The sequence below is a fragment of the Solanum tuberosum genome, unplaced genomic scaffold (assembly GCF_000226075.1).
Source record: "Solanum tuberosum cultivar DM 1-3 516 R44 unplaced genomic scaffold, SolTub_3.0 scf00048, whole genome shotgun sequence".
Classification (NCBI taxonomy): domain Eukaryota; kingdom Viridiplantae; phylum Streptophyta; class Magnoliopsida; order Solanales; family Solanaceae; genus Solanum; species Solanum tuberosum.
The window spans coordinates 1,813,437-1,837,966 of record NW_006238976.1 but is presented as its reverse complement, the minus strand read 5'-3'; the positions used below and the strand labels follow the sequence as shown (position 1 = coordinate 1,837,966).

The 24,530-nt window shown below is 31.4% G+C and overlaps 2 protein-coding genes across 2 annotated transcripts; one reads left to right on the top strand and one right to left on the bottom strand.

The window, feature by feature from the left end:
- The first annotated feature begins 149 nt into the window (after positions 1-149).
- Positions 150-10,531, top strand: LOC102589513 (DNA repair helicase XPB1). Its single transcript, XM_006343888.2, has 20 exons — positions 150-313; positions 496-539; positions 645-717; positions 1,181-1,349; positions 1,442-1,664; positions 1,779-1,835; positions 2,032-2,175; positions 3,053-3,133; positions 4,129-4,216; positions 4,851-5,188; positions 6,128-6,203; positions 6,292-6,485; positions 7,586-7,749; positions 7,999-8,071; positions 8,459-8,572; positions 9,575-9,655; positions 9,757-9,816; positions 9,900-9,983; positions 10,097-10,239; positions 10,329-10,531. Exons 1-20 carry the CDS (start codon positions 295-297, stop codon positions 10,408-10,410), a joined length of 2,307 nt encoding a protein of 768 aa, XP_006343950.1. The 5' UTR covers positions 150-294; the 3' UTR covers positions 10,411-10,531.
- A 10,031-nt stretch (positions 10,532-20,562) lies between these two features.
- LOC102583500 (zinc finger protein CONSTANS-LIKE 1-like) lies at positions 20,563-23,303 on the bottom strand. Its single transcript, XM_006343958.2, has 4 exons — positions 22,509-23,303; positions 21,627-21,806; positions 21,401-21,541; positions 20,563-20,933 (listed from the first exon to the last, which is right to left on the bottom strand). The coding sequence occupies exons 1-4, from the start codon at positions 23,049-23,051 to the stop codon at positions 20,820-20,822; spliced, it is 978 nt and encodes a 325-aa protein (XP_006344020.2). The 5' UTR covers positions 23,052-23,303; the 3' UTR covers positions 20,563-20,819.
- Between the last annotated feature and the right edge of the window lie 1,227 nt (positions 23,304-24,530).

The following is a 24,530-nucleotide window of genomic DNA, read 5'->3' as shown; positions in this document are numbered from 1 at the left end:
CTTTTTTTTATTAAAATAATTTTTTTTTGTGTTACCTCAATCAACTATACTAAACTTTGAGGGCGTAACTGTAACTCTTTGACAGATCAGGGGTTACAATGCCAATACCCAAAAATTCCCCTTCCCATAAATAAGTAGAGTATTTCTCTAGAACAACCAGAATTAATAAGTAATTGCCGATTTGCCTCAAAACCGCCATTCGAAGAGACTGATAAACAAACCGAAAGAGAGAACAGAGAAACTCTCAAAGCTCAAATTTGGGATTCAATAAACAGATTTTGCATCATCTCATAAATGGGTCATCACGGACACGGTATTTTTTATAATTCAAAAAAAGAACAAAAAATCCCCAAAAATTAGTAAAAAAATTGATGGGATTATGAATTTGTTAGTATTTGAAACGAAATGAGCTAGTAGCAAGTAATTTGGTTTGATTGATTTATATATGTATGCCTTTTGTATCTGTAGTTTGTTGAAAATTGTTATTGTATTCAGGTGATAAAAGTCGACCCAGCAAGAAGATCAAGTTTGCTTCTAAGGTATTTTGATTTCCCAGCTAGTTTAATATGTTATTTGGTGTTTTTATTGATATATAACTTGGTAAAGATTGTATTTTTATGAAATTTGTTTTTGTGGTGATGTAGGAGGAGTATCGGGCTTCAACTGCTGATGATGATCAGTACTACCCTGAAGAAGGCGGTGATGATTTTCATGATGGTATTAGTCTTATCTTTTTATAGAGCTGGATCCAGAATTATATAAAGCCTCATCTAGAAAAAAACTATAACTCCTTTCATTTCAGTCTCGTTTTTACTTGACACGAAGTTTAAGGAAGTAAGCTCGCGTTTCAGTCTGTTTTTACTTGACACAAAGTTTAAGAAAGTAAGGAAGGGTTTTGAGTCTTGTGATCTTAAATTAAAGATAGTAGAATGTGCTGCCCTTTAATCTTGTTGTTTTAAATATGCTGCGTGGAAAGTATTAAAGAGTTGCCAGAAGGGAAATAGGCCTTCTTTTTTTTGGAAGGGACTAAGAAAAAGTAAGACAAATAAATTAAAATGGATGGAGTATGTACTGTCGCCGTTGCCCTTTGCAATTATACTAGGTAATCCTTTTGTATGATAAATTTGTGTTATGTTTAAATTCGATTGATGTATAAAAGTTTGAATCTGTTATAAAATAGGTGAGAGGGAAGGGAAGAAGATGGATTTCACTAAACTGGAACTCAAACCCGATCATGCAAATCGTCCATTGTGGGCTTGTGCAGATGGTAGAATTTTCCTTGAGACGTTCTCTCCATTATATAAGCAAGCCTATGATTTTCTCATTGCCATTGCTGAGCCTGTTTGCAGGTATCTTTTTGGTGGTTGATATACTGCCTTCTATGTTCTTGTTTGTTTCTGAATGTTTTGGGAGGGTTAATGGGATTAATTTTATTTTGTAGGCCGGAGTCGATGCATGAGTACAACTTGACGCCTCACTCGTTGTATGCAGCTGTGTCAGTTGGTCTTGAGACTGAAACTATAATAGCTGTTTTGAGCAAATTGTCAAAGACCAAGCTTCCCAAAGAGATGATTGATTTTATTCATGCTTCTACTGCTAACTACGGAAAAGTGAAGCTTGTACTTAAGAAGAATCGGTATTTTATAGAATCTCCATTTCCAGAGGCAAGATAATGAGCTATATAGTAACAATGCTTTAATTTAACCTATCTTCTCGACTATAGGATCCACAGAGGACTCCTCCAACTAAATTGATTCATTTGATGTGATCATCTCTAGGTTTTGAAAAGATTGCTTGCCGATGATGCCATAGGAAAGGCTAGGATTTCTTCTGAGGTTTGTGCCCAATGTGTTATTGCTTGTTTTGCAGTCTGCATTATCAAGAAATTTGCCTGCATTATGTTAGACTTGTGAGGCAGAAACACCAGAAAAGCACCAGACCACGTAACTTTGTTTTGATGCTTCGTATTTCTGATACAAGTAGATACTACCAAGGAAATTTTATTGTCCTTTTTGGTTATCTCTGATATAGGGGATGCATGGAAAGGATGGGTTTACTGTAAGCAAACCCGTGAATGAAATTGAAGGTGGACATGATGAGTTGATAAATGAAGTAGACGTGGCTGCTGCGGCTGAAGAAAAAGAAACTCATTCATTTGAAATAGACCCTGCTCAGGTAATAATTCAATGCTTTGCAACAAGGTCTCGTTTTACATTTCTGGCGGAGGTGGGAGTCACTGGTGTCAGATGCCATTGTAATATCTTGCAGCATTCTCATGAAATAAACTAACTTCTGTTTTTGTAGTATTGCGACACCAGTTAGGTCATCAAAAATAATAATTCCAGTGCTCCTAAATTATTCTTGTGCTTTTAACTCTTTTGGTATCCAGTTTTCTTGTGGTCAGTGTAAGTTATTCATTGCTGATAAAAACATCTTTGTTATGTCAGATAACCAATGCAAATGTAAGCATGATTGTTGTTTTCACCTGCTAAGGATGTTTAGTTGTTTGTCTCCGTCTTTTTGCTGTTTCCCTAGTATGTGGTTGTCTCGTTTTGGAGCTTGGATTTGCACTAATATATGATGTGCGGGGATTAGGATACCGTTGGTTATGACTTGAGTAACACCAATGATAATGCTGTTGGATATTGGTTCTCTAGCAATATGAATAAGTGGTGGCTTGATTAATCAATTGGTTAAGAGTATTTCTAGGACCAGACTCTAATGCAACAGTTCATTTTCACTACTTATTACAGTTAAATTGAAAACCTAATAGATATAGTCAACTACTCAACTTTGCCTAATCTGTGCCATTCTGGCTCCGTGTTTCACTTTGATATTTGTGCTTCAGTATCCTCCAAATATCTTCTTAGGAGCTACAATTGCCTATTTATCTGCCGTATGTTGTGGTTTGAGATAAGTCATGCTAAGAAAATATGTATGCTTGCTCTAGATGGAGACTTTCTCCTGGTGTTGGAACATCTTTGTCCATGCACACACAACTTTCTTTGGCCTCACTTAGAAGATGACAGCTTTCCAATTTGTATATGAACAGGTTGAAAATGTGAAGCAGCGGTGTCTACCAAATGCTTTGAATTATCCGATGATGGAGGAGTATGACTTCAGGAATGATACAGTGAGTTTTTCTTTTCTTCATCAGGGTGGACAGTGAGATGGGTATTAGATTCCCTTAGTTGAGAACTAGTTTCCCTAGAAGAATAAGATTTCAATAATTAAAATACCAAAGAGGCATCTGTTTTTCAATTGAGATGCTGGACAGAGGAACTTGCATTGAAGCAACGATCGTAGATGCTAAAGAGCACTTGGTATTTTGAATTCTCATTGGGTGGGATGTAAGTTCCCAATTCATCATTTTTTGGATGATGAATTTTTTGGTGTGAATATAAAGTTACCCTTCTCTCAAAAAAATTCTCAAAAAAAAAAGCACTTGGTATTTTGGCTAAATTGAACTGGAGGGGTTGCCCGGGGAGGGAGGGGGTCCACCTTTGGTATTCAATATGTATATATTGTTGGAATGGTTTGTAATATTTCAAGAAACTAATTACTCCCTCAGTTTCAACTTATATTATGCTCTTTACATTTTGGCATGCTCCAAAATGTTTGACACAATTATAATTTGATACAACTTCAAGAATTTAAATGCATTAAACGATTCACACTTGAAACTTTTGATGTGATGTTTCACTCTTTTCAACCGCTAGTTTTATATTTTATTCCACTCATCATTAATATGTAAATATAAGTCAAATTAACATCTTAAATATCATGCTCATCCTGACACCGTTACATAAAATGAAACAGAGGGAGTACTTGACAATTAGGCTTTTGAGTTGTTGGGTTGGCACTGGGAAAGGATGACATGAATAAGTTGCTTGAGCTAGTAACTAAAATGGCGTGGGACTAGTATTGCACCGTATGATGTGAAATCCATTGTCGGATCTGTAGAGGCCAATCAAACATTTGGTCTTGAGTATGAGAAGATTTGGGCAATAAATTATCTCACATCGTTGTATTGTCAGTTGTTGTGTGCCTATAGATTTGGAGGGTGTGTCATCAATGAGTTCTACAAATGGCTAAGTATTTCTGCTTAATTCCCACTGAACATTGCAGGTTAATCCTGATCTTGATATGGAGTTGAAGCCTCAAGCACAGCCACGGCCTTATCAAGAGAAGAGTCTTAGTAAGATGTTTGGAAATGGTAAGGATACAAAGCCAGCCATATTTTACCAAGCCTAGGACTTTAATTTTTCTGGTTGGTGTTCTTTTTTTAATTTCGTTCTCTATTTGAATGTCGGTGTCCTGGTCAATGGATTTTATTTGCTAACATTTTTTATGTGTTCTTCTATTCCTTAGTCTTCTGTATATTAACTTAATATAATGGTTAAGCTTCTCTTCATTTGTTACATTTTTGGTAATGGAAGTGGGGCAACTCTTCATGCATCTTGAATACTTTCGATGAGCCCATCTACCATGACTACTTAGAATTTCCTTTTCAGCTCAATATAATATCGGCTTAGACATCGTCTATGTGAGCTCCACAAAACATAGATGGTCTTACGACTCTGCATAGCTGAGGAAGGTTGTATTAGATTGACTGCCAGCATATAAATTATGATGAATCCAATTAATGCTGAACTTGTGTGTGGGGATTCATAAGCCGACTGGTTGTGCTTAGATTGTATGTTGTGGTTAAATTGTATGTTGAATGCTTCAGGAATAGTCAGTTGATTGATTGATTCGTGGTACCAATTTGTGGCTGTGGTACCAAGTCGTAGTTGATTGATAGATTTAATGCCCTTGGCTGTGGTTAAATGGTATGTTGAATGCTTCAGGAAGAGCAAGATCTGGAATTATTGTGCTACCTTGTGGTGCTGGGAAGTCTTTAGTAGGTGTTTCTGCAGCAAGCAGAATAAAAAAGAGTTGCCTTTGTTTAGCAACAAATGCTGTGTCTGTGGATCAATGGGCTTTCCAGTTTAAGCTGTGGTCTACTATCCGAGAAGAGCAGATATGTCGTTTCACATCTGACAGCAAAGAAAGATTCCGTGGAAATGTTGGTGTGGTGGTGACAACATATAACATGGTTGCTTTTGGTGGCAAACGTTCTGAAGAATCTGAGAAGATCATTGAAGAAATAAGAAATAGAGAATGGGGTTTGCTCCTCATGGATGAGGTAAATGTTTGATCTTGTAATGTCTCAGATTGTGTCTTTCAAATAACTATCCGGTATATGAGTTACTTTTCGAGGTAAATGCGAAACAATAGTTGATTTTAAATGTTATCCTTGACAGCAGGAGTATCATATCCGTTCAAGTTTCTGTTTATGGAAGAACATACAATCGTTCGTACATACATACATACAGATACACAGAGCTAGATGTGTGCGCACACACAGACATGCATACTCGCCGTTTCAATTTGTGTTTTGCTTTTCTTTTTAGTCTTTTTAAAAAAAGGCACCTTTCTATATATAGTATGTTTTTAATTCCGATATTCCAAGTTTACCTTTAGTGACACTCTCTTATAGAAATGACATGGCATGTTAATACCATAAGATTCACGGGGTATTTTTGGTATGTTCTGCACACCTTAGTTAAGACCACAAGATTCAAAAGTCTTCTCGACATTCTTAAACTTTAGGCTCAGTCAAGCTGAGACAAAAAATTGAAACAGAGGGGAGTATGTATTATCTGATGTAAAGAAGTATGAAAGCTTTAGTGATTTTGGTGTTTCTTGGTTGGTTTCTCATTTCTGTGCAACTCTTGTACTTAGTTGTTATACGTAATGGTCAATTTCATGTCACTAATTTCCTTTTATTTGGAAACTAATAGTAATTGCTGCTATGGGAAAATTGATCTATCCTAAAATGATATATCTATATTTATTTGAATGTTTATAATGCATTTTTTTTTATTTTTCCTCTAGTGCTAAATGCAATTGGATGATTATTATTTTTTAAAGAGGTTTGGGTTCAGTACAAGTATCTTGTGGGAAATCTATGTTGCAGAATTTTCTACCGAAGGTTGATTTCAACTTTGGAGATAGATATTAAAGGTAAAGTTTGTATGTATACTGGCATGAGTATAAGGGTCTCTTCGTGGCATTTATGCAGGTGCACGTGGTTCCTGCACATATGTTTCGAAAGGTCATTAGTATCACGAAATCACACTGCAAACTTGGGCTTACTGGTATGTATTTCAGAAAAGAGAGTTTTTGCATATTGCATTTTTGTTTGGTATTTCACAAAATTTAATGGACTATTTGGCTACTTGGCAGCTACACTTGTCAGAGAAGACGAGAGGATCACAGATTTGAACTTTCTTATTGGTCCCAAGTTGTATGAAGCAAATTGGTTGGATTTAGTGAAAGGGGGGTTTATTGCAAATGTTCAATGTGCTGAGGTGTGGTGTCCTATGACGAAGGAATTCTTTGCTGAATATTTGAAAAAAGAGAATTCAAAGAAGCGACAAGTACGTAGTCTTTTGTAACTGTCCCATCTTAATGCTTAGAATGCAACGTCTGATGACTTCACATTGACTCAATTTCCTTTAGTTGTTCATCTCGTTGAGGAGCGCAGTTTGGATCTTAGAACATAAAAAGATTTCTTATTTTATTTTTGTGACAATTCTATCAAAATGGATATCATTTTGTGGAAATAATGGAAGATCTTGATGCTGAGAAGAACTCATAGTTTCACTATTTATGTGATTGTGTGCAAGTGTGTGAAGTATGAAGGATTAGTCTTTTTTTGAGAGTGAATGAGCATTTTATATAAACAAAAGAAGCACAAAGATTGTGCAATGGTTACATCAGGATTCTTACGAGTATTTCAATCTCCAATCCAGGAACCTTTCAAAAACTCTGTTCCTACTTACTCTAGTCTGAGAGATAACTGAGGAAATCTAAGAAGCTATCTACATCATCAAATTTCTACATGTTGCACTAAAAGTCTAAGAAAGATAAAACATGGAGCTTCCGGGTGCCAAATTTTTCTTCTTGTTCTATCTCTCCCGGACTTTTATATTGTCCATATTGTTAAAATCCAAATTCGGCAGTCATTTATCTTTTTCCTTGTTTGTGGATTCCTATGAGAGATTTCAGCGTTCTACTCACAGAGACAATCTCCTGTATTCCCATGTAAGTGGGAGTTATATGAGAAAATGTTCCCCCCTGGGACAAGTGTCAAAAGTGTGACAATCAAACAAAGTAACTAAGCGCCTCAATTGCTCACCAGCATTTGCGTGTTTCGGTCCTTTCTTTCTTTTTTTCTTCTCCCCTTTGGTAAAGCCTACCATCAAAAACCCTTCCATGGAGGCAGCAGTGGTCCATGTTCAGTCCTTAAAACATTGATCATCAGAACCTCCACAGACGAGCAAAAGGGACTGAGCTTGCCCCTGGCCAGTGGAATGGAACTTGCAATTTCTAGTGATCAATATGTTACACATATGTGGATTTTACATGTTTGTTTGACTTTGCAAGGCAACTTTCTGTAATATTATTTTGAGTCCATCCCTTTCGTTTGGCAATTGTATTATTCTCTTGTAACTCTCATAGCCATGTGATGTTCCAGGCACTTTATGTGATGAACCCAAACAAGTTCAGGGCTTGTGAGTTTCTTATCCGCTTTCATGAACAGCAGCGTGGGGACAAGATCATTGTCTTCGCCGACAATCTTTTTGCACTTGTCGAGTATGCAATGAAGCTTCGGAAACCTATGATCTATGGTGCTACCAGGTTTACACAAGATGCCATCTCAATAATTTTATGTTGCTTTTCTATTATAGACCATGTTGCTCGGGAAGTCAAATTATGTTGCCACACCGGTGTACAATCCTCCAAAAATGACTATGTTTGGACTATCTGACAGACGGACACGTACCTGGCAACATTTTTGCAGAGTCCGAGCAACATAGATTTTAAATGCTGTTTTGTTTGCTTCTCCATTTAAAAGGTTTTAATGGGAATTTTTTTCTTGTTATGCAGCCATGTTGAAAGAACAAAAATTCTAGAGGCATTTAAAACTAGCAAGGAAGTTAACACCATATTTCTTTCCAAGGTATTGTGTTCAAGCAGATTTTTTATATCACTAGCTAGGTGATTTGGATGGACATTGCAAGTTGTGTGCCGCCAAGTATTTTTTAGTACTTTGCATTGATGATAATGTGTTGATTATGGACCTTGGACTGCCAAGGATTTCTCACTATCTTTCTCTTTACACACACCACACACACATGTTATCCGTATGAGTGTGTTTTCTTCAAGATCTTTGAGAGTTTGCATCTGTGGTTGTGCTGAACCATAATTCTCTAATTTGTCATGCCATAAATCATTTGCTTTATGCCTCTTTTTCAGTGAAAAACATAGTTTTCTTGCTATCTATTCATAAATGTTATGTTCAAAGTTTTTCTTGTGTGGATGATGTGATTTCTGCTTTTATTTACAGGTGGGTGATAACTCCATTGATATTCCTGAGGCGAATGTTATAATACAAATTTCGTCACATGCTGGTTCAAGACGACAAGAAGCTCAACGTCTAGGGCGTATTCTCAGGGCCAAGGTGTGTTTGTTTTCTCGTTCATAATTGCCTCCCTTGATTCATATTTCAAGTGTCGATTAAAAATCATGATAATTGATAAAATCTCTCTAGTAAGTGATGCTCCAGGTAAACCCTTTATACAAGTAACATGTTGTCATTGTGTTCTTGAAGGGCATATTTATGACTAATAGATGGCTCATGGCAGTCTTCTTCATCCTTTATCTGCTACCATAATGGTGGACAGTTGAGTTAACCTTTTGATAAAATTTGCTATTATTTGGCGGAAATTGAGTATGCTGAGTAATATGAAATATGTACTTGGCTAACAGACTATTCTATAAACATCTCTAAACAAGAGAAAAAGAAAAAACCAAACCTTCTTCCATGGTTTTAAACATAAAAGTTGAAGTAACTTCAAATATTTAGTGCATGTCCAAATAGAATTGGAATTGAAAGCACTTGTTGGTAACTCAGAACTCCTTAATATTGCTAACTGTAACATTCACCTACTGGTATTAAGCATATCAATCATCTTTTAGTTGGTCTTATCTTTTGCTGAAGTTTATTCGGCGTAAACTTGCCAATGAGAATCGAAAGGGAATTGTAATTCTAGGAAGATACATGTGTGTAATCAATATCTGACCTCTGTGGTAATATATCCTCATTAAAGCCTCTGGTAATATATGATTTGATAGACCCTTCGGGGTGGCCCAGTGGTTTGGGCTTGGGACTTCCATGTTGGAGGTCTCAAGTTCGAAACCCCTTGCCAGCGAAAGCAAGGGGTTTGCCTTTTGGGTCGAGCTCGTCGTGCCGGGCTTGCCTAGTGCGGGTTACCTCTCCTATGTGGTTTGCGAGCTATTGCATAGGAGCGGGGGTTTTACCCTGTGCGCACCAAAAGGGTAGCGGCTGTGGGTTTCCCTTGTCATAAAAAAAAATAAAAATAAAAATAAAAATATATGATTTGATAGCTAGATGCTTGCAACCTTTTTACTCCAAATCATTATCTCATTGTTGGGTTAACAGGGGAAGCATCAAGATAGGATGGCAGGAGGTAAAGAGGAGTATAATGCATTCTTTTACTCGCTCGTGTCAACAGATACCCAGGTGCAGAATCCTTTTCTGTTGATATCTGATGTCTTCTTATACGGTATTTGGAAACAAAATTTTAATAGTATATGACCTTACAAGCAATTCTCAAATTGCAGGAAATGTATTACTCAACCAAAAGACAGCAGTTCTTGATCGATCAAGGTTATAGCTTTAAGGTACCACCTCTTGACAAAGTCATTCTCTTCTTCCGGATACAGTGATCGCTCATAATTTCTCTTCTGACCTGTTCTTGTATTAGGTGATCACAAGTTTACCGCCTTCTGATTCTGGGTCTGAGTTATCTTACCATCGTCTTGATGACCAGCTTCAACTTCTTGGAAAGGTCCTTCTACTTCCTTTCTCTTGATCTATACATCAAGCCATGAGTTTTTTTCTGCACTTCACTTAAAAAAAGATGTTGCTCCCGATTCACCTGCTCCTTACTTTCACCTATAGGTACTGAGTGCTGGAGATGATGCAGTCGGTTTGGAGCAACTAGATGAAGATGCAGATGACGTAGCTCTTCAAAAAGCCCGTCGCTACATGGGTTCTATGAGTGCCATGTCAGGAGCTAAAGGGATGGTTTATATGGAGTACAAGTATGATTACTTTTCTCTTCACTAATTAAATGCAAATTTCGATATAGAAAGTGAATTTTTCTTGTCACTAACAAATCTAAAATATGCAGCACTGGAAAGAGGGGGCTTATCAAAAACAAGCCTAAAGATCCAACCAAGAGACATCAATTATTCAAGAAACGATTTGGTTGATTTAAGCCTAAAGTTGTACAAATATATCTCTTTATTATTCACAAATCATTAGATTGTTGTCTAGTGTATCGTCTATGAAATTTTCTAATATTTCCTCATATAAGATTTTCAGTTTGCTTAATTTTTTTTGTTACGTTCTACAATGATCTATAAATTGTAAGAGAAATCAAAACAGGGTCATTCATTAAGCAATTATCCCAAAAAGATGCAACTAACAAAAAAATGCAGAAGGAATCATGGCAAGGAGAGTTTTACGTTTGCAACATAAATTCAAATTAATTAAATTGACACTTCAAAATTGGTACTAAATGCCAAACGAAAAACTCAAAAAGAATAAGTTTATTTGGTACAAATAATATAAATAAAATATCAAAATATCGAGGTAGTATTAGTTTATATGAAACTTTGATTATTTTATTTTGATTGAAATATTCTTTTTTGTATTTTTTAGTGAATAAACTATAATTATGAATTACATACCACAATATACACTCGTAGGGATATAATACTAGTTGAACTCTATCCTCTCTTACTCACGACAATGGCGGTACGAGGCGTATCTATCGAACCCAAACTTGGAGACAATTTAAAATGAGAGTGGATCGTAGATACATAGATATTTGATTTGAGATGGTATTATTATCACTTACCTATTTTCTGTTATTGTTGATATGAGATGGTACTATTATCATTTACCTATTTTATGCTATTGTTGATTTGAGATGAGACTATTATCACTAACCTATTTTCTGATTTTGTTGATATGAGATGGTAGTATTATCATTTACCTGTTTTCTAGACTTAGTAGTTCCTGCATTTATAGTATATATATATATATATGCTTCAAAGATTTAACACTATTGAATTAATTTAACGAAGGGTATACAAGTTGTTTTTAGTGTAGTATCATACTTCACATATTAATATTATTATTCATACATTAAAAATTAATTTAAATTAATAAGATGTTAGACATGTATTTACAATATAATACGTTGGATGTTATTGTAAATACATTATTTATTATTATGGTTTAAATAGTTTAGTTCAATATTTTAAAATATTTTTGTTAAAAAAGTAGATAGATTTCTTTTTATCTTTTATGTAAGTTATATATATTTTTTTACAATCTTCAATATTGTCGGAGAGAAATTAAAATTATAAATTTCACTATTAAAAACTTTTGAGACCTCAAAATTTAGGGAGCCTAAAGCGAAAGTTTTATTAGCCTCAACGGTGAGCCACCCTTGTTCATGTAGATCTCTCTATTAGTTGGAAACTAGTTAAACTGTCCATTCTACGTGTGATAATTATAAAATTTAATTGATTAAAAATAATAATGATATATTATAAATATAAAAATCAACTGATCAAAGAAAAAAGAATAATGCATCACATATATAGCTCTCGAGAAAACAATCCTCATAGGAAATAGAAGTTAACCTTCAGAAATTGATATAACAACATATGAAATAAGATGAATTCAGAGCTAAAAAGGTCATTTTTTCCAGCCAAATGAAACAATTATTTCAGAAAAATACTAAACAAAACACTCATATTTGAGCGATGATCCTTTCGATATTTAATTCTTTTTATTATTTTGGTTTGTCGCTAGACTCTAAGCGACAACATCAACTTTTTATTTTTTTATTCTATTTACAATATTACTATATGTTAAGTTGATTTCTAAAATTTAGATAATAATTGATCATAATAAATAAATGTTATTTTTAAATAAAGAATTGCTCGATTAATCAAGTTAAATGAGTCGAGCCGGCTTAATCGAGCTCCATCTTTGATCGAGCCAAGTCGAATTTTGAATCAAATTAGTTGAGTATCGTGTCTCAATTGCATTATTATGCTATAAATATAATTTTTCATTTCATACGACATTATACATTTTAAATTTTTATATTTATTCTTTTCAATTTGTCTTAAAATATGAACAAGGTACTGTACAATGTTACATGACAATAGGCCCAATTTGGAACAAGCAAGATCCAATGGGCCGGTTCCAAACTAATTGTCACGATCCAATTTAGAACAAAACAAGTTCAAGGGATTGAATAAATCAATTAATAATTTGACAATATACTCGATAAACACTATATCATATCAAATATTTAAGTTTGGGAAGTTTTCAAATAATTAACAAAGCACTTGTCAAGATAAATACTTCTGAAGTAAACATAAAAATATATAGCAGGCTGTACGCCAATTTTTGAATTAGTCGTATCAGTGAATTTTAAATACTAGATGCCAAAAAAAGAGAGTTTGTGGGGTCTTGCTTTAAGCTTAGCTTATAGCTGATATTTTCATTCATAGTGTGATCCCCCCGCGCCCAAAAGCAGATTCAAGATTTTAATTCTAAAAGTTTAAGATATTGAAGTCATCTCCTTATTTGATTTCTCAGTTCATATTATAATATTTTTAACAATTTCAATGAGTTTTAATTACACAAATAAATGCAGGTGTAAGCCAAAGTAATGGTTTCGAAAGAGAAAAAAAATTGCAACTATAGTATATTAGATAACCCTTGAATAAAGCACCTCTGGTCAAGAAATTCTTTATTCTCAAGACTCAAAATCGAGAAATTCTGATGAGACTATGACCCCATATGCAAGCACACAACAACCTCACTGAAATTAAAACTTCATAAAGAAAATAGAAAGGTGGCTTCTCTACAAGTTGGAAAATAGTTTAGAGCCTAAAAGAACTTTGTGACCATAGATCATATATAGGGTTTGAATGAATAAGAAAGTAAATAGGGACAGATTATGACTTGATCATATAATATAATGGATACTCTCTATTTATATATCTTAAAATGGTTCTCATGTGTTGTATAGGGACCTAGGTTTTACTAGAAAAATTAAACTCCTAAGGTTTTTTTTAAAATTTAAAACTTCCAAGAATGGGTGGTTCTAATTATTATCTCATTTTCAAAGGCCTATATTTGCACTAAATATTTCATTTTTTTTTAATTTTAAATTATCAGGTGTGCGAGTTTACTATCTGAACTATCACCATCTATTTATTAAAGCATACCTCAACTTTATTTGTTCACTCTTCCTACCTGAAAATTCAGATATGAAACTAAAAAAAGAAGAAATTCTTAAGATATGTTTTTCACCAATTACTCTTCAAAGTAAAAAGATGAACAATCAAATTCAAGACTAAAGATGCTCTTGGGCATTCAAGAATGTGGTCTAGCGGTAATTAAAATAGGATGAAATTCATAAAATATCTGGATTCAAATTCTAGTAAAGACAACTAAATCTAATTGCTAAATGATTTTTGTAATCATATGCTTAATTATCTTTAACGAACACAATTACCTATTACTCATGTCGGTATACACTTATTGTATATCAGGTCAACTTACACACATCTCGACTACAGAAATACCAATCAGAACAAAAAAAAGGCCAAAACTCAAAAGCATAATGTCTAATCCCAGACTTGAAAAGGCAAGTTTAAGTTGCAATACCTATAAGCTATCAAAACTACCTAAAATGAGAATCTTGCTACTTACAAACTCAAAAGCACTACATATAGTTAAGGTCTTTGTCATTAAAAAAAGAAGAAAATAAGTCTTTTTCCAAATTAGAAACTGATTAATACAGAATATAGTACTATTTTACAATATTCTTTTTAACAACTAGCATTTATTCCACAAGGATTTAAGTTGATAACATTTATGTTTAAAGATAGGTCTAAATTGGTCTTTTTTAACAATATATATTCGAACTATTCTAGTTCTTTATGTTTACTAAAATTAAGCACTTCTGATCTTTATACTGATGTTATCTTCGATGCATGTAACTTATAACGTAAATATATTGATACATATAACTTAAACTCATTTTATAAGTCCCGGAAAATATCAGCTTAAGAGTCAAGACTAAGCTTAATAGCAAGACCCCACAAACTTTGCAAAATTAGGACATCATGGAAAAGCATTTTTAAAAAAAAAAAGTTAGATAAAAATGGACAACTTATGGCTTATCTAAAAGAAGAATATATTTTGTAAGTGACCATAGGGTTTGAAAATGTGATATATATATATTTGTACTTCATTTGGTACAAGAAAGTTTCTAAAGCATTTCATTTTATAACACAAACTTAAAAGATTCTCATCACTTGAAATCGAATATTGAAAGTTGAAAATGTTACAAATCGAAGATGTACCACAATCGATTAAATGAGCGATAAGTATTTTTTTAATTCTCCATCAAAAGTTTTGAAATAAAATCCAAACTCAAAAATTGAATCGCTTTTGATCACGAGTAATTTACCTCTCAAGTGACAAAGTGAAATTCTAACATGAATTTGAATTAGCGAGTCTCAAAATGGATATTAAATATCAAATGAAAAATGAGAATAAGGAAAATGATATAAAACCGAGAAAAAAGAGTTACATCATGGATAGATATTCCCTTTCTATCATTTGCTTAAAAAGAAAATCAAATGGAAATTTTTTTCCACATCACAGTAATAGCATAATTTTTTTCATTATAATAATAAAGTCACAAAATAATTTTTTGCTACATTAAATTAACTGAAGGCACTGATAGGACATGTTGATTACTTTTGAATACAATCATTAACCAGGAGATAATTAACTTTATGGTTCATTGAATTAAGTTCCATTAATATTATTACGACCTACCCTAAAGATTTTTAGTGTGCTTTCTAATTAAAAATTAATAAGGATTATATGTCTAGGTAGAATCTCTGTCAACTTGTGCAAATTTTGCTAATTAAACTTTCCTAAATCAATTACTTTCTTCGTTCATTTTTACTTATTTATTTGTATTTAATAATTCATATGCCCCTTAATACAAGAATAAATAACTAATATGAGTATTTTTATCAATTATCACAATATCTATAGTATTAGATCATGAAAATTAATTTGGGAAATAAGTGATGAAGGTAAAACAGAAAAATAATAATTATCTTTTCTTGATATGTTAAAAGTTATCAAATAAAGTGAAAAAATATTTTTGAAACTGAACAAGTATAAAGTTAATTGAGGAAATGATAAACTACGTTATAGTTCGAAATTGGGAAAATGAACAAGTACCCCTTAGACTATATATGACCAATTTTCAATTATACACTTTTAAGTTTTATCAATCAAATAAGAGTGCAATTTATTGATTTTTGAATAAATTTTTTTAGGACTGATTAATCTAGAAAACAAATAAAATAGCCAATCTCATAATTTTCAAAATAGTAATCACCTAATATCACTCTTATTAGGTTTCATTAATTTTTGACTCTATGCTGCACTAAATAAAAGAGATGTTAGTATATTCATAATTGTAATTATATTATGAATAACTTGTGCAATATTATTTAACCTATAATTTGTTGAATAATTTCTCTCCGTTAAAAAGACAACAAATAATAATATAATTTAACTACTATAGAGCTAGCACAAATTATTTTTGTATTCTTTAAGTAAAAGTTAAATATAGAAGAACATGGGACCTTTTATTATTTTTATAATTTATCAAAAAGATCAGTCAAGGAATTTCAAACCCTAGAGCCTAGGAGATGTAATTTATTAGTATTATTAGTAATAATAAAAAATAAAAAGAACCTAATAAAATTATTACATTTTGATCAATTTCCCTTTGTGTGCTGTCAAATCAAGTGATATATATAATTACTATAATTTTGCTAAAAACTATTTGAGCCCTTGATAGAATATGGTCGGCATAATGTCTTTTAATTGACATTTTATTGTGACCTAATTATGATTTTACTTGCTCATAATTAAAATCAATTTTAGGTTGTTTAATTTCATATTAATCTTAGGTTGAAAATAAAAATATGCATGTCTGCACAATATCCACAATTTCACGTACGTACGTGGTAATGCTCCTGATCTAATTGTTAAGATATCGTTTAATTTTATAAAATCAACAACGCTGATTAATATAAAAAATCTCGTCCATCTCGCTAGTTACCAAACATTTATTCATTTGTATAGATATTTCATAAGCCAAAGCATGCTTTCTAGGTAGTAGGCACAAATGAAAAAAAAGAGACTTTCCAAAGCTTGATTAGCATCTTTTTATTATATAAGCAACTTTATTTAATTAATACTAGTTGTCACCACTACTATTAATGAAATGACAAGCTATCTCCTTTACTAAAAAGTTTATGAAAGTTTTATTTAGAAAATATGCCCAAAAAACCCCTTTTCTTTGACTAGCTAACACTTTGATACCATCTTCAATTAATTTCTTATTAGGTTAAGAAAAGTTGTGACTCAATTATTTGTATATATGATAATAAAAGAATATAGTACTTGTCATTGCTTCTTCTAAGTAGCAATAAATTGTCCTCGTGATATACAAGTCACAAGTTCAGCGAGCTACGAAAAGGGCCACTAATATTTGCATTACGATCGACTGTCCATATTACACACCTCTAAGGTCTGACCCTTTTCCTAATCCTACGTGAACGTGGAATGCTTTGTGCTTTGAATCGTCTCTTTTGCTTCTTTTGACATCTATCAAAGATGAAATTAAGATAAAATTGTTATGAACCCCCAAAAGAAGCAATAAGAATCTACAAAAGAATAACAAAAAAAGGGATTAATGCAAAAACCGAATCTTATTTATTTTTTCACAGCTCTGTGTTTGTCATTATTGATCTTTATTTATGTATTTAATTATTAATAGTTTATTCTATGTGATACTATTTCTTTTATTTTCTAACAAATTCATTATGCTTTGTAAGATTTTTTTCCTCAACAAATGAACTTTAATTTAAGATCAAATTGAAGTTTGCACAATAAAATTATTTAAAATGTTTCAAAGCAATTACATTGGTGCTCTATCCAATTAATTGGTCTTTAAATCATTTGCATATTTGACCTTATGATACACCAAGAATCTTTTTATGGCGATTCTTCTTTTTAATGATTGATATTTTTTTTATTCTTTTCTTCTAAATAAAGCATTGTATATCGATACATAGAACTTATAAAAAAATATTGAATTAATAAAAGACATGATTATATAAGTTTTGAATTTTTATGTTGAAAGTAGAATTGTTTTTAACTCGAGAATCATGTAATTGAACAAATCTGTCAAGTGAAATATTATATAGTAATGAATTTAGTGCAAAAGAGACATTGTTTTTCGAGTTTTTCACTTGATATTCGATACTCATTTTAACACACCCCTAGTTAATCTGATTTCACGTTGTGTGAGGCCTATTAATTAAGAGGAAAATCATTTCCTATATCATTTTTTTATATTTTTAATTAAGATTCGAACTCGAAACTTAATGGATATAATTTGCAGCATTTTTGCACCATATAAAAAGAATGCATTTTTAGTCAACTTTATCTTGGTTACATTTAACACTTCCCATTTCTAAATTGCTAACAATATTCTTCTTATGGTAATATTTTGAGTAACTTTAATTAATTGTTGAGACAAAAATAGTGAAAAGAGAAAACCAACTACTAAGTTAATGGAATGAGCAAAATGCAAAAAGAATTAATATTTAAATTGATCAACAAACAATCCCAACAAAACAAAGATTCCAATAGGAATATGATCACTTTTGACCAACACACTCTTAATTTAATTTCTCATGAAAGAATAATTCCAATTTTATTAAATTAAAGATATAGTACTAATTAAGTTTCAACTTCAATATACCCTATCATTGCAATTGCTATAGATTAGGAGTTCGGTTGGACCAAAAATAATATTGTAAGATACCTGAAAAAATATATTTAAAATTTAATGCTTTAATTTATGGGAGGAATGAGAAGACAATGAATTAAAAATGTTGTTTAATTTAAAATACAAAAAAGTTGTTTTTGGACTGGCTTTTGCTTATTCTTGAAGAACGATTCTCCAATACTTGTCAAAATTTCATCATCATCATCTTCTTCTTCTAACGAGAAAAATCCGCAGTTGTTATTCTTTGGGTGCACACGAAATAAATTTTATTTATAAATAATATTGGAGAGGTAAGCTCGATCGAAAAGGCATACAAAGACGGCAAATTTGAGACCCAATTGATCACCTGCTCAATCAATTCGACCAACGTTACGATTTACGAGTATCTTTCTCTTGTTCATTAAACCAATTTTATAATAAGATCTGATTTTCAATGATAGACGATTCAATCATAGCATATGTGCACGAATGACACTAATTAACAATAAAGAGTGGGATTTTTATATTTTCCAAAAATACATAAACTACAAACTATCCCATATGTCACCATGATGAAATTTCAAAAGTATATTAGTTATTTTTTTTTATATATTTTGTATTCGGTATTCATTTTATTATTTTTATTAATTAATCGGTCATATACCCCATTTTGGGGATAAAACTTTCCAATTTTCAAAATTCAAATTCGAAACTACGAGATGATATACACTTCGAATCGAACCTCTCCAAAATTAAAATCAAATTGAAGCCTAGTATTTGTATGTGACTTTTAACTTCTGTAGGTTGATAGCGTAAATAATACTATCGAATAACTTAAAAGATAATTATAGGTGATTTTTCATTAAAATAGTACCCGAGAAAATAAGGCAAGATATGTGCTATATAACATGATAAAGTATATTGAGAATGTATGTATAAAAGAATAATTACGTGTATATAAGTTAAATTCTCCCTCCTATATATTATATAATATTTTTATCTTTTTGGAGGGTGGGGGTTTAATTTCTATAGATATAGTTTAGAGTTTAGGCTAAAGATATATGCTATGTAGTAGTTAGTGATGGCTTGCAGTTGACTAAACCACAATATAAATTTGGAATTATAATACAATAACACAATTATTCTCTATGAATTATTTTAATAAGTACATGTATGTCCACTTTGTCTTCCTTTACTGCATATTATTTGTTTATTCTTCTTGTCTCCACTATCTTTCTATTCTTCATGTGCTCCCCACTTGAATTTTCAGTGTGTTTTTTTAGTTTTATTTAAGTATTCATATTAAAGTCTGATTATATTTATAGCATGCATCTTAAAAATTTATTTTGGAGGCAATGTTTTCAATAATTTCTCCCTTCTTAAAATTTGAACCCAAAACCTTCTATTAAACATGAAAGGATCTTAATTTTCGTCCCATCATTTATCTCTATAGATATATAGTTTATCATGCATATATAGTTTCATTCATCGTTGCATATAACAGTATCAACTATATATTATTAAGTAATTTAATTGATTTATATAAATGAAAATATTAATAAATTTAATTTGTCTGCCTTGTTGTTTTATCTAAGTTTTATTTATTTTCATAGTCGGAAATAGCGGAGTGCGCGTGAAAATATTTTTTTTTTTACTAAAAAATTACATTGTACATAAATATCTTTTATGTATATATACTAATAATATGTTAAATTTCTTTATCTTCTTTGTGTTTATTGATGTATAGAAGCTAAACTAAAAAAAAATAAATACTTCCAAGGTCCATCATTGGCGCTATGGCGGAGCCACACTTGTCCAATGTGTACGTGTCAAAACGTAAGTTGATATTCCTTCATTAAAAAAATAGAATTAATGTGTAGATAGGTCATGTGGCGGAGCTACAATGTCCCGAGGACCTCTTTGTCGGAAAATTATACCGTATATATAAGTAAAATACTACTTGAAATGATTAAATCTAACACTTTGGACACCCTTGACACAATGAGATTCTGCGGCCAGTGGAGTGAGGCTGTAGTTTGATTTTTAAATTTTTGGAACATTATTCCTAAAAAAAAGTAATATTAACACTACGTAGTTTAATTTTAAATTTTTCAGTGCATCCATTCATAAAAAAATTACTTATGTAATACTTGGACACCCCTCGTAAAATTTCTAGTTCCCGCCACTGAGATAGGTAAGTAGATATTATGTATATAAGTTAATTTAATTACTTTTTTATATTTTGAATTATAATAAAAATCTTAACTGCAATAGGCATCTCATGCATTTTGCATGGTTTAGTCTACGTATATTCTTCATATTTTGATGATTATTTCCAAACATATGTGTAACTCATACTCAATACTATTATTAGACATAAATAAAAACAACCATATAATTACAGAATCAATTAATAGAAATCTTATATAATTTTTTTAATAACATAGAAGACAATAAGTTGTACATGACCTCTTAATAATAACTAATAAGCTCCTAAATAAAAAAAATAAAAAAGACAGAAAAACAATTTGTGCTCGATAAGCTATAGCTAGTCTATTCCCTCCATAGACATTTAAATTGTTGCACTTGCAAGTGCACCTAATTAATTTATTCATAAATTAAACCATAGCTAATATCTTCTATTAATCATGGTTAATTAATCCAAACTTTAATGACTTAATTATAAAAATTAATCTCTAATTATGACCCAATTTAGTGGCTTGAATATTGTTGATGATATTGTGTCATTGAACCAAAGTTGTGATACAATTGTCTTCTCCCTATTGAGCCTTGATGATCTTCTTCCTCTTCATGAACTCCCTCAATCTACAACCACAAAATTAATATATTAAAAAAAAAAAACAATACTAAGTAATACTAATTTTTTTCTCATTAATCAAGAACTTAAAATATGCACATCACTAATTAACGGTTATAGTGGGCATCAATAAGATTCCTCCATCCCTAATCAGACATCTATCTCATGTTCGAGCTCTGAGAAGGGAAAGTATCTTGGTATGAAGCGTTGTGCTTTCCTTACACAAATGTATAATGATATTGAGAGTTTTGAAATGTATATTCAACTATATATATATACTTCTTTTTATAGGATTTCACTCAGAAGTACTGAGTTCTGCTGAACTTACGAGCTCATTATTGAATCCACCACTAATATTTTGTAGCAAGAATATAACTTTTTTGTAGATACAAAATAAAAGATTTTGAAAGTGGGGTTCTTTTTTTTTCCTTCTAATTTTAGAAAAAAAGGTTTAAGAGAGAATAATTATATTTACCCAAATATCATCTTCATCTTCATATCGATTAAACAATGTTGATGATGAAGTTTTCGGAATCTCAAGACCAACTTCATCATTACGAGCAAATCTGCCACGAACCCTTGGACGATTGTCCGCTAGTGTTTTTCGACATGCATACTGTTGTGGTACCATGATAAAACAATTTTAATACAAATAATTAAAAAAAAAAAAAATCGTGTTAATTAATTATATAATTAATTACCTTAATTGTTTTGTTAAAATTTCTTTGAGTTCTTTTTGCTCTGTATCTATGAATTCTTTCTTTTCTCTCTTCTGCAGTATATCTTCCCACTTTGATATTTGATGCTTCTTCAATAAATGTTCTTTCTCCTGATAATGGACTTGTTGATAAAGTGTTCCTTGTTTGACTTGTCTTCATCTTCTGTTAAAAATAAGGGTAAATAATTATAAAAAAATTCAATATGTATTCGTTTTTATTTTATGTAACGATATTTGATTATGCATGACGGTTAAGAAAAAAAAAGATAACTTTTAAGAAGTTAGAATTTGTCCTTATGATTTTAAACATGTCAAGATGTAAGTATATATAAGTTAAGAGTTCTCAAACAAGCGAAATTTATAATTTTTTGAGTGCTTGAATTCTCGATTCTTGAAAAGGGGTATTTAATGGATTTTGGATTCTTGATGACTTTAAAAAATGTGAATATCTCTCTATTATGAAGTTGTATGAATGGCGATTTGATGCGTTGGAAATTAGACTTTATGGACTTCGAAATTGATAAGTTCACTAGGTTCTAGATAAATTATTTAATACACAGTAAATGAATCTTTTAAATACAAATATAATGTTTGGATCAAAACTACTAAATTCTATCTAACTCGTAAAAATATCAAATTCTATCAAACTTCTAGTGGGCGAACAACTATTTAGGTTGATTCTTCGTTTGAAAATAGAGGCGGAGCTCTCGTGTATAATCTAGATATACAAGCTAGAATTTATGTATAATCTGTCTGACGATTTGTGTAAAACCCCATTTTCAGAATGCGGAAAGATGTCATTCTTTTTCAAACGTACTAAAAAAAAAAATTAGAAAAAAATGGGAATTGAGATAGGAGGACTAACTTGCAAATCACCAGTGCTGCAAACTCTTCTCATTTGGCCAGAAGAAAAGCTGTTTTCAGGTGAACTAACTGCTGCTGATGTTTGAAAATTTGTAGACTCAATTAAACTATCAAAGTTTGGTGTAAAAATAGAGAAACTTTGTTTCTCATTATTATTATTATTATTATTATCAAAACAATTACTACTAAAACTCCTCTGCATCAATTTCACATCATTTTGAAAAGCACCAAAATGATCAGATTCAAAATGGACCTGAAATTCCTCTGCTTTTACAGAGTAATCACCAAATTCAAAATTTGGATTTCCAATTGGACAAAGTGAAAGATTCTCAAATTGATGACTTGGAGGTGAAGATGAAAGAAGGGTCGAAGTGATTTGGTCAAATGAAGTTGTTTCATCAATTTTGGTTTCGGGAAGTTCTTGTATCAAACAGTTGGTAGGCATGGTGAAATTGTTGTTTTCTTGGAAAATTGAGTTATCTATGAAAGATGGAGAAAAAGGGTCAGTAAAAAAGTTGTCAAATACAAAAAGTTCTGAAGACATTGAGGAAATTGAAGTGAATTTCTAGATTATTTTTTTCTTGTTTATTGAAAATAAAAACAGGACAAAAATGTCTTGTTTAATCAGAATTTTGAGAGGAAGAAGACAAGAAACTCATTTTTCTCTGATTTTTTTTGGTACTGATTGAGTGATGAAATATAGGTGGAAAAAGTTTGTGTTTACTATTGCTTTTGTTTGGGCTGCAAGTGTGGAGAAAGAAGACAATTTAAATTTGGAGTGTTCTTTCTCTGTGGAAGCAAAAACAAAAACAGACAAGGAGAGAAGACTAGTCCACTTCCATTATATAAAGGAGGAGACTTAACAATCAAGTCCTTTTCATCATATGTTACTCCCTCCGTCTTATTTTATGTAAGATAGTTTGGCTCGATACGGAATTTAAGAAAGAAATAAAGACTTATAAAACTTGTGGTCCAAAATGAATTATAGAAATTTATGTGGTTATAAATCATTTCATTAAGGGTAAAATTGACATTTTATAGTTAAATTGTTACTTAATATAGAAATGTGTCATTCTTTTTTAGACTGACTAAAAAGGAAAGTAAGTCACATAAATTGAGACAGAGGGAGTATTCAATATGAAAGTTGTCGTTGCTATGTGATTTATAGGTCATAAGTTTGAGTCCTCATGAAAATAGTTACTATTAATGTTTGTATGTGATGGACTGTTATGCTTTTTGAAGTGTGATTCTTTCTCAATTCATGAAAATAATCATTAATGCTAGAATAAAATAGACTGTCTATATCATGCCTTTTGAAGTACAATCCTTTCTCAAGTCGTGGAAACTAGGGGTGTTCACAGTTTGGTTTGAGTCGGTTATTGGTCAAAATCAAAACCAAACCAACTTAATCGATTTTAAAATTATCAAAATCAAATCAAACCAAATATAATATACATTTATCGGTTTTGGTTGTTTTCGGTTTTGGTTTGGTTATTCGGTTATTAACTATACATAAAAATAAAAGACACAATTCATTCAAAATGTGAAAAAAGTGACAACAATCCATTCAAACAAAAAAATAGTTAGAATGACTGGCATTACAGAACTTTCGATCATTGAATCCTCTGAATAAAACTTCAAAATTCACTATTTTGGCATAGAAGGAAGAGACAATGATATTTTCAGTTCCACAAAGAATTTCCATAAACACTTATATATATGAAACCAATAAGAAAAATGTTCTCACCTTGGACACTTTTTCTTTCATAAGTAAATTATAAAAATAAATTTTGATGAAACATATATAAAATCTTTAAAATTGTTTATGAATATAATATATTATGTATGTATAATAATAAAATTTATGTATATAACTTGTTGGTTCGGTTCGATTATTTCTTTGATTTTTTTCGAACAAAACCATAACCAAACCAAATACTATCGGTTACTAACAATCTAAAACCAAACCAAATCAAAACCCAAATTAAATCGGTTCATTTAATCGGTTTGGTTTGGTTTTTCG

What these genes read in the sequence shown, in the direction of transcription:
- LOC102589513 (XM_006343888.2), top strand. An exon ending in AGATCAAGTTTGCTTCTAAG is followed by an intron (nt 540 to 644) that starts GTATTTTGATTT and finishes GTGGTGATGTAG; the next exon opens with GAGGAGTATCGGGCTTCAAC. An exon ending in TAGAATCTCCATTTCCAGAG is followed by an intron (nt 1,665 to 1,778) that starts GCAAGATAATGA and finishes GATCATCTCTAG; the next exon opens with GTTTTGAAAAGATTGCTTGC.
- LOC102583500 (XM_006343958.2), bottom strand. Translation starts at nt 23,051, where the DNA reads ATGTCTTCAGAACTTTTTGTATTTGACAACTTTTTTACTGACCCTTTT. An exon ending in ATTTTAACAAAACAATTAAG is followed by an intron (nt 21,542 to 21,626) that starts GTAATTAATTAT and finishes GTACCACAACAG; the next exon opens with TATGCATGTCGAAAAACACT. An exon ending in AAGATGAAGATGATATTTGG is followed by an intron (nt 20,934 to 21,400) that starts GTAAATATAATT and finishes TTGTGGTTGTAG; the next exon opens with ATTGAGGGAGTTCATGAAGA.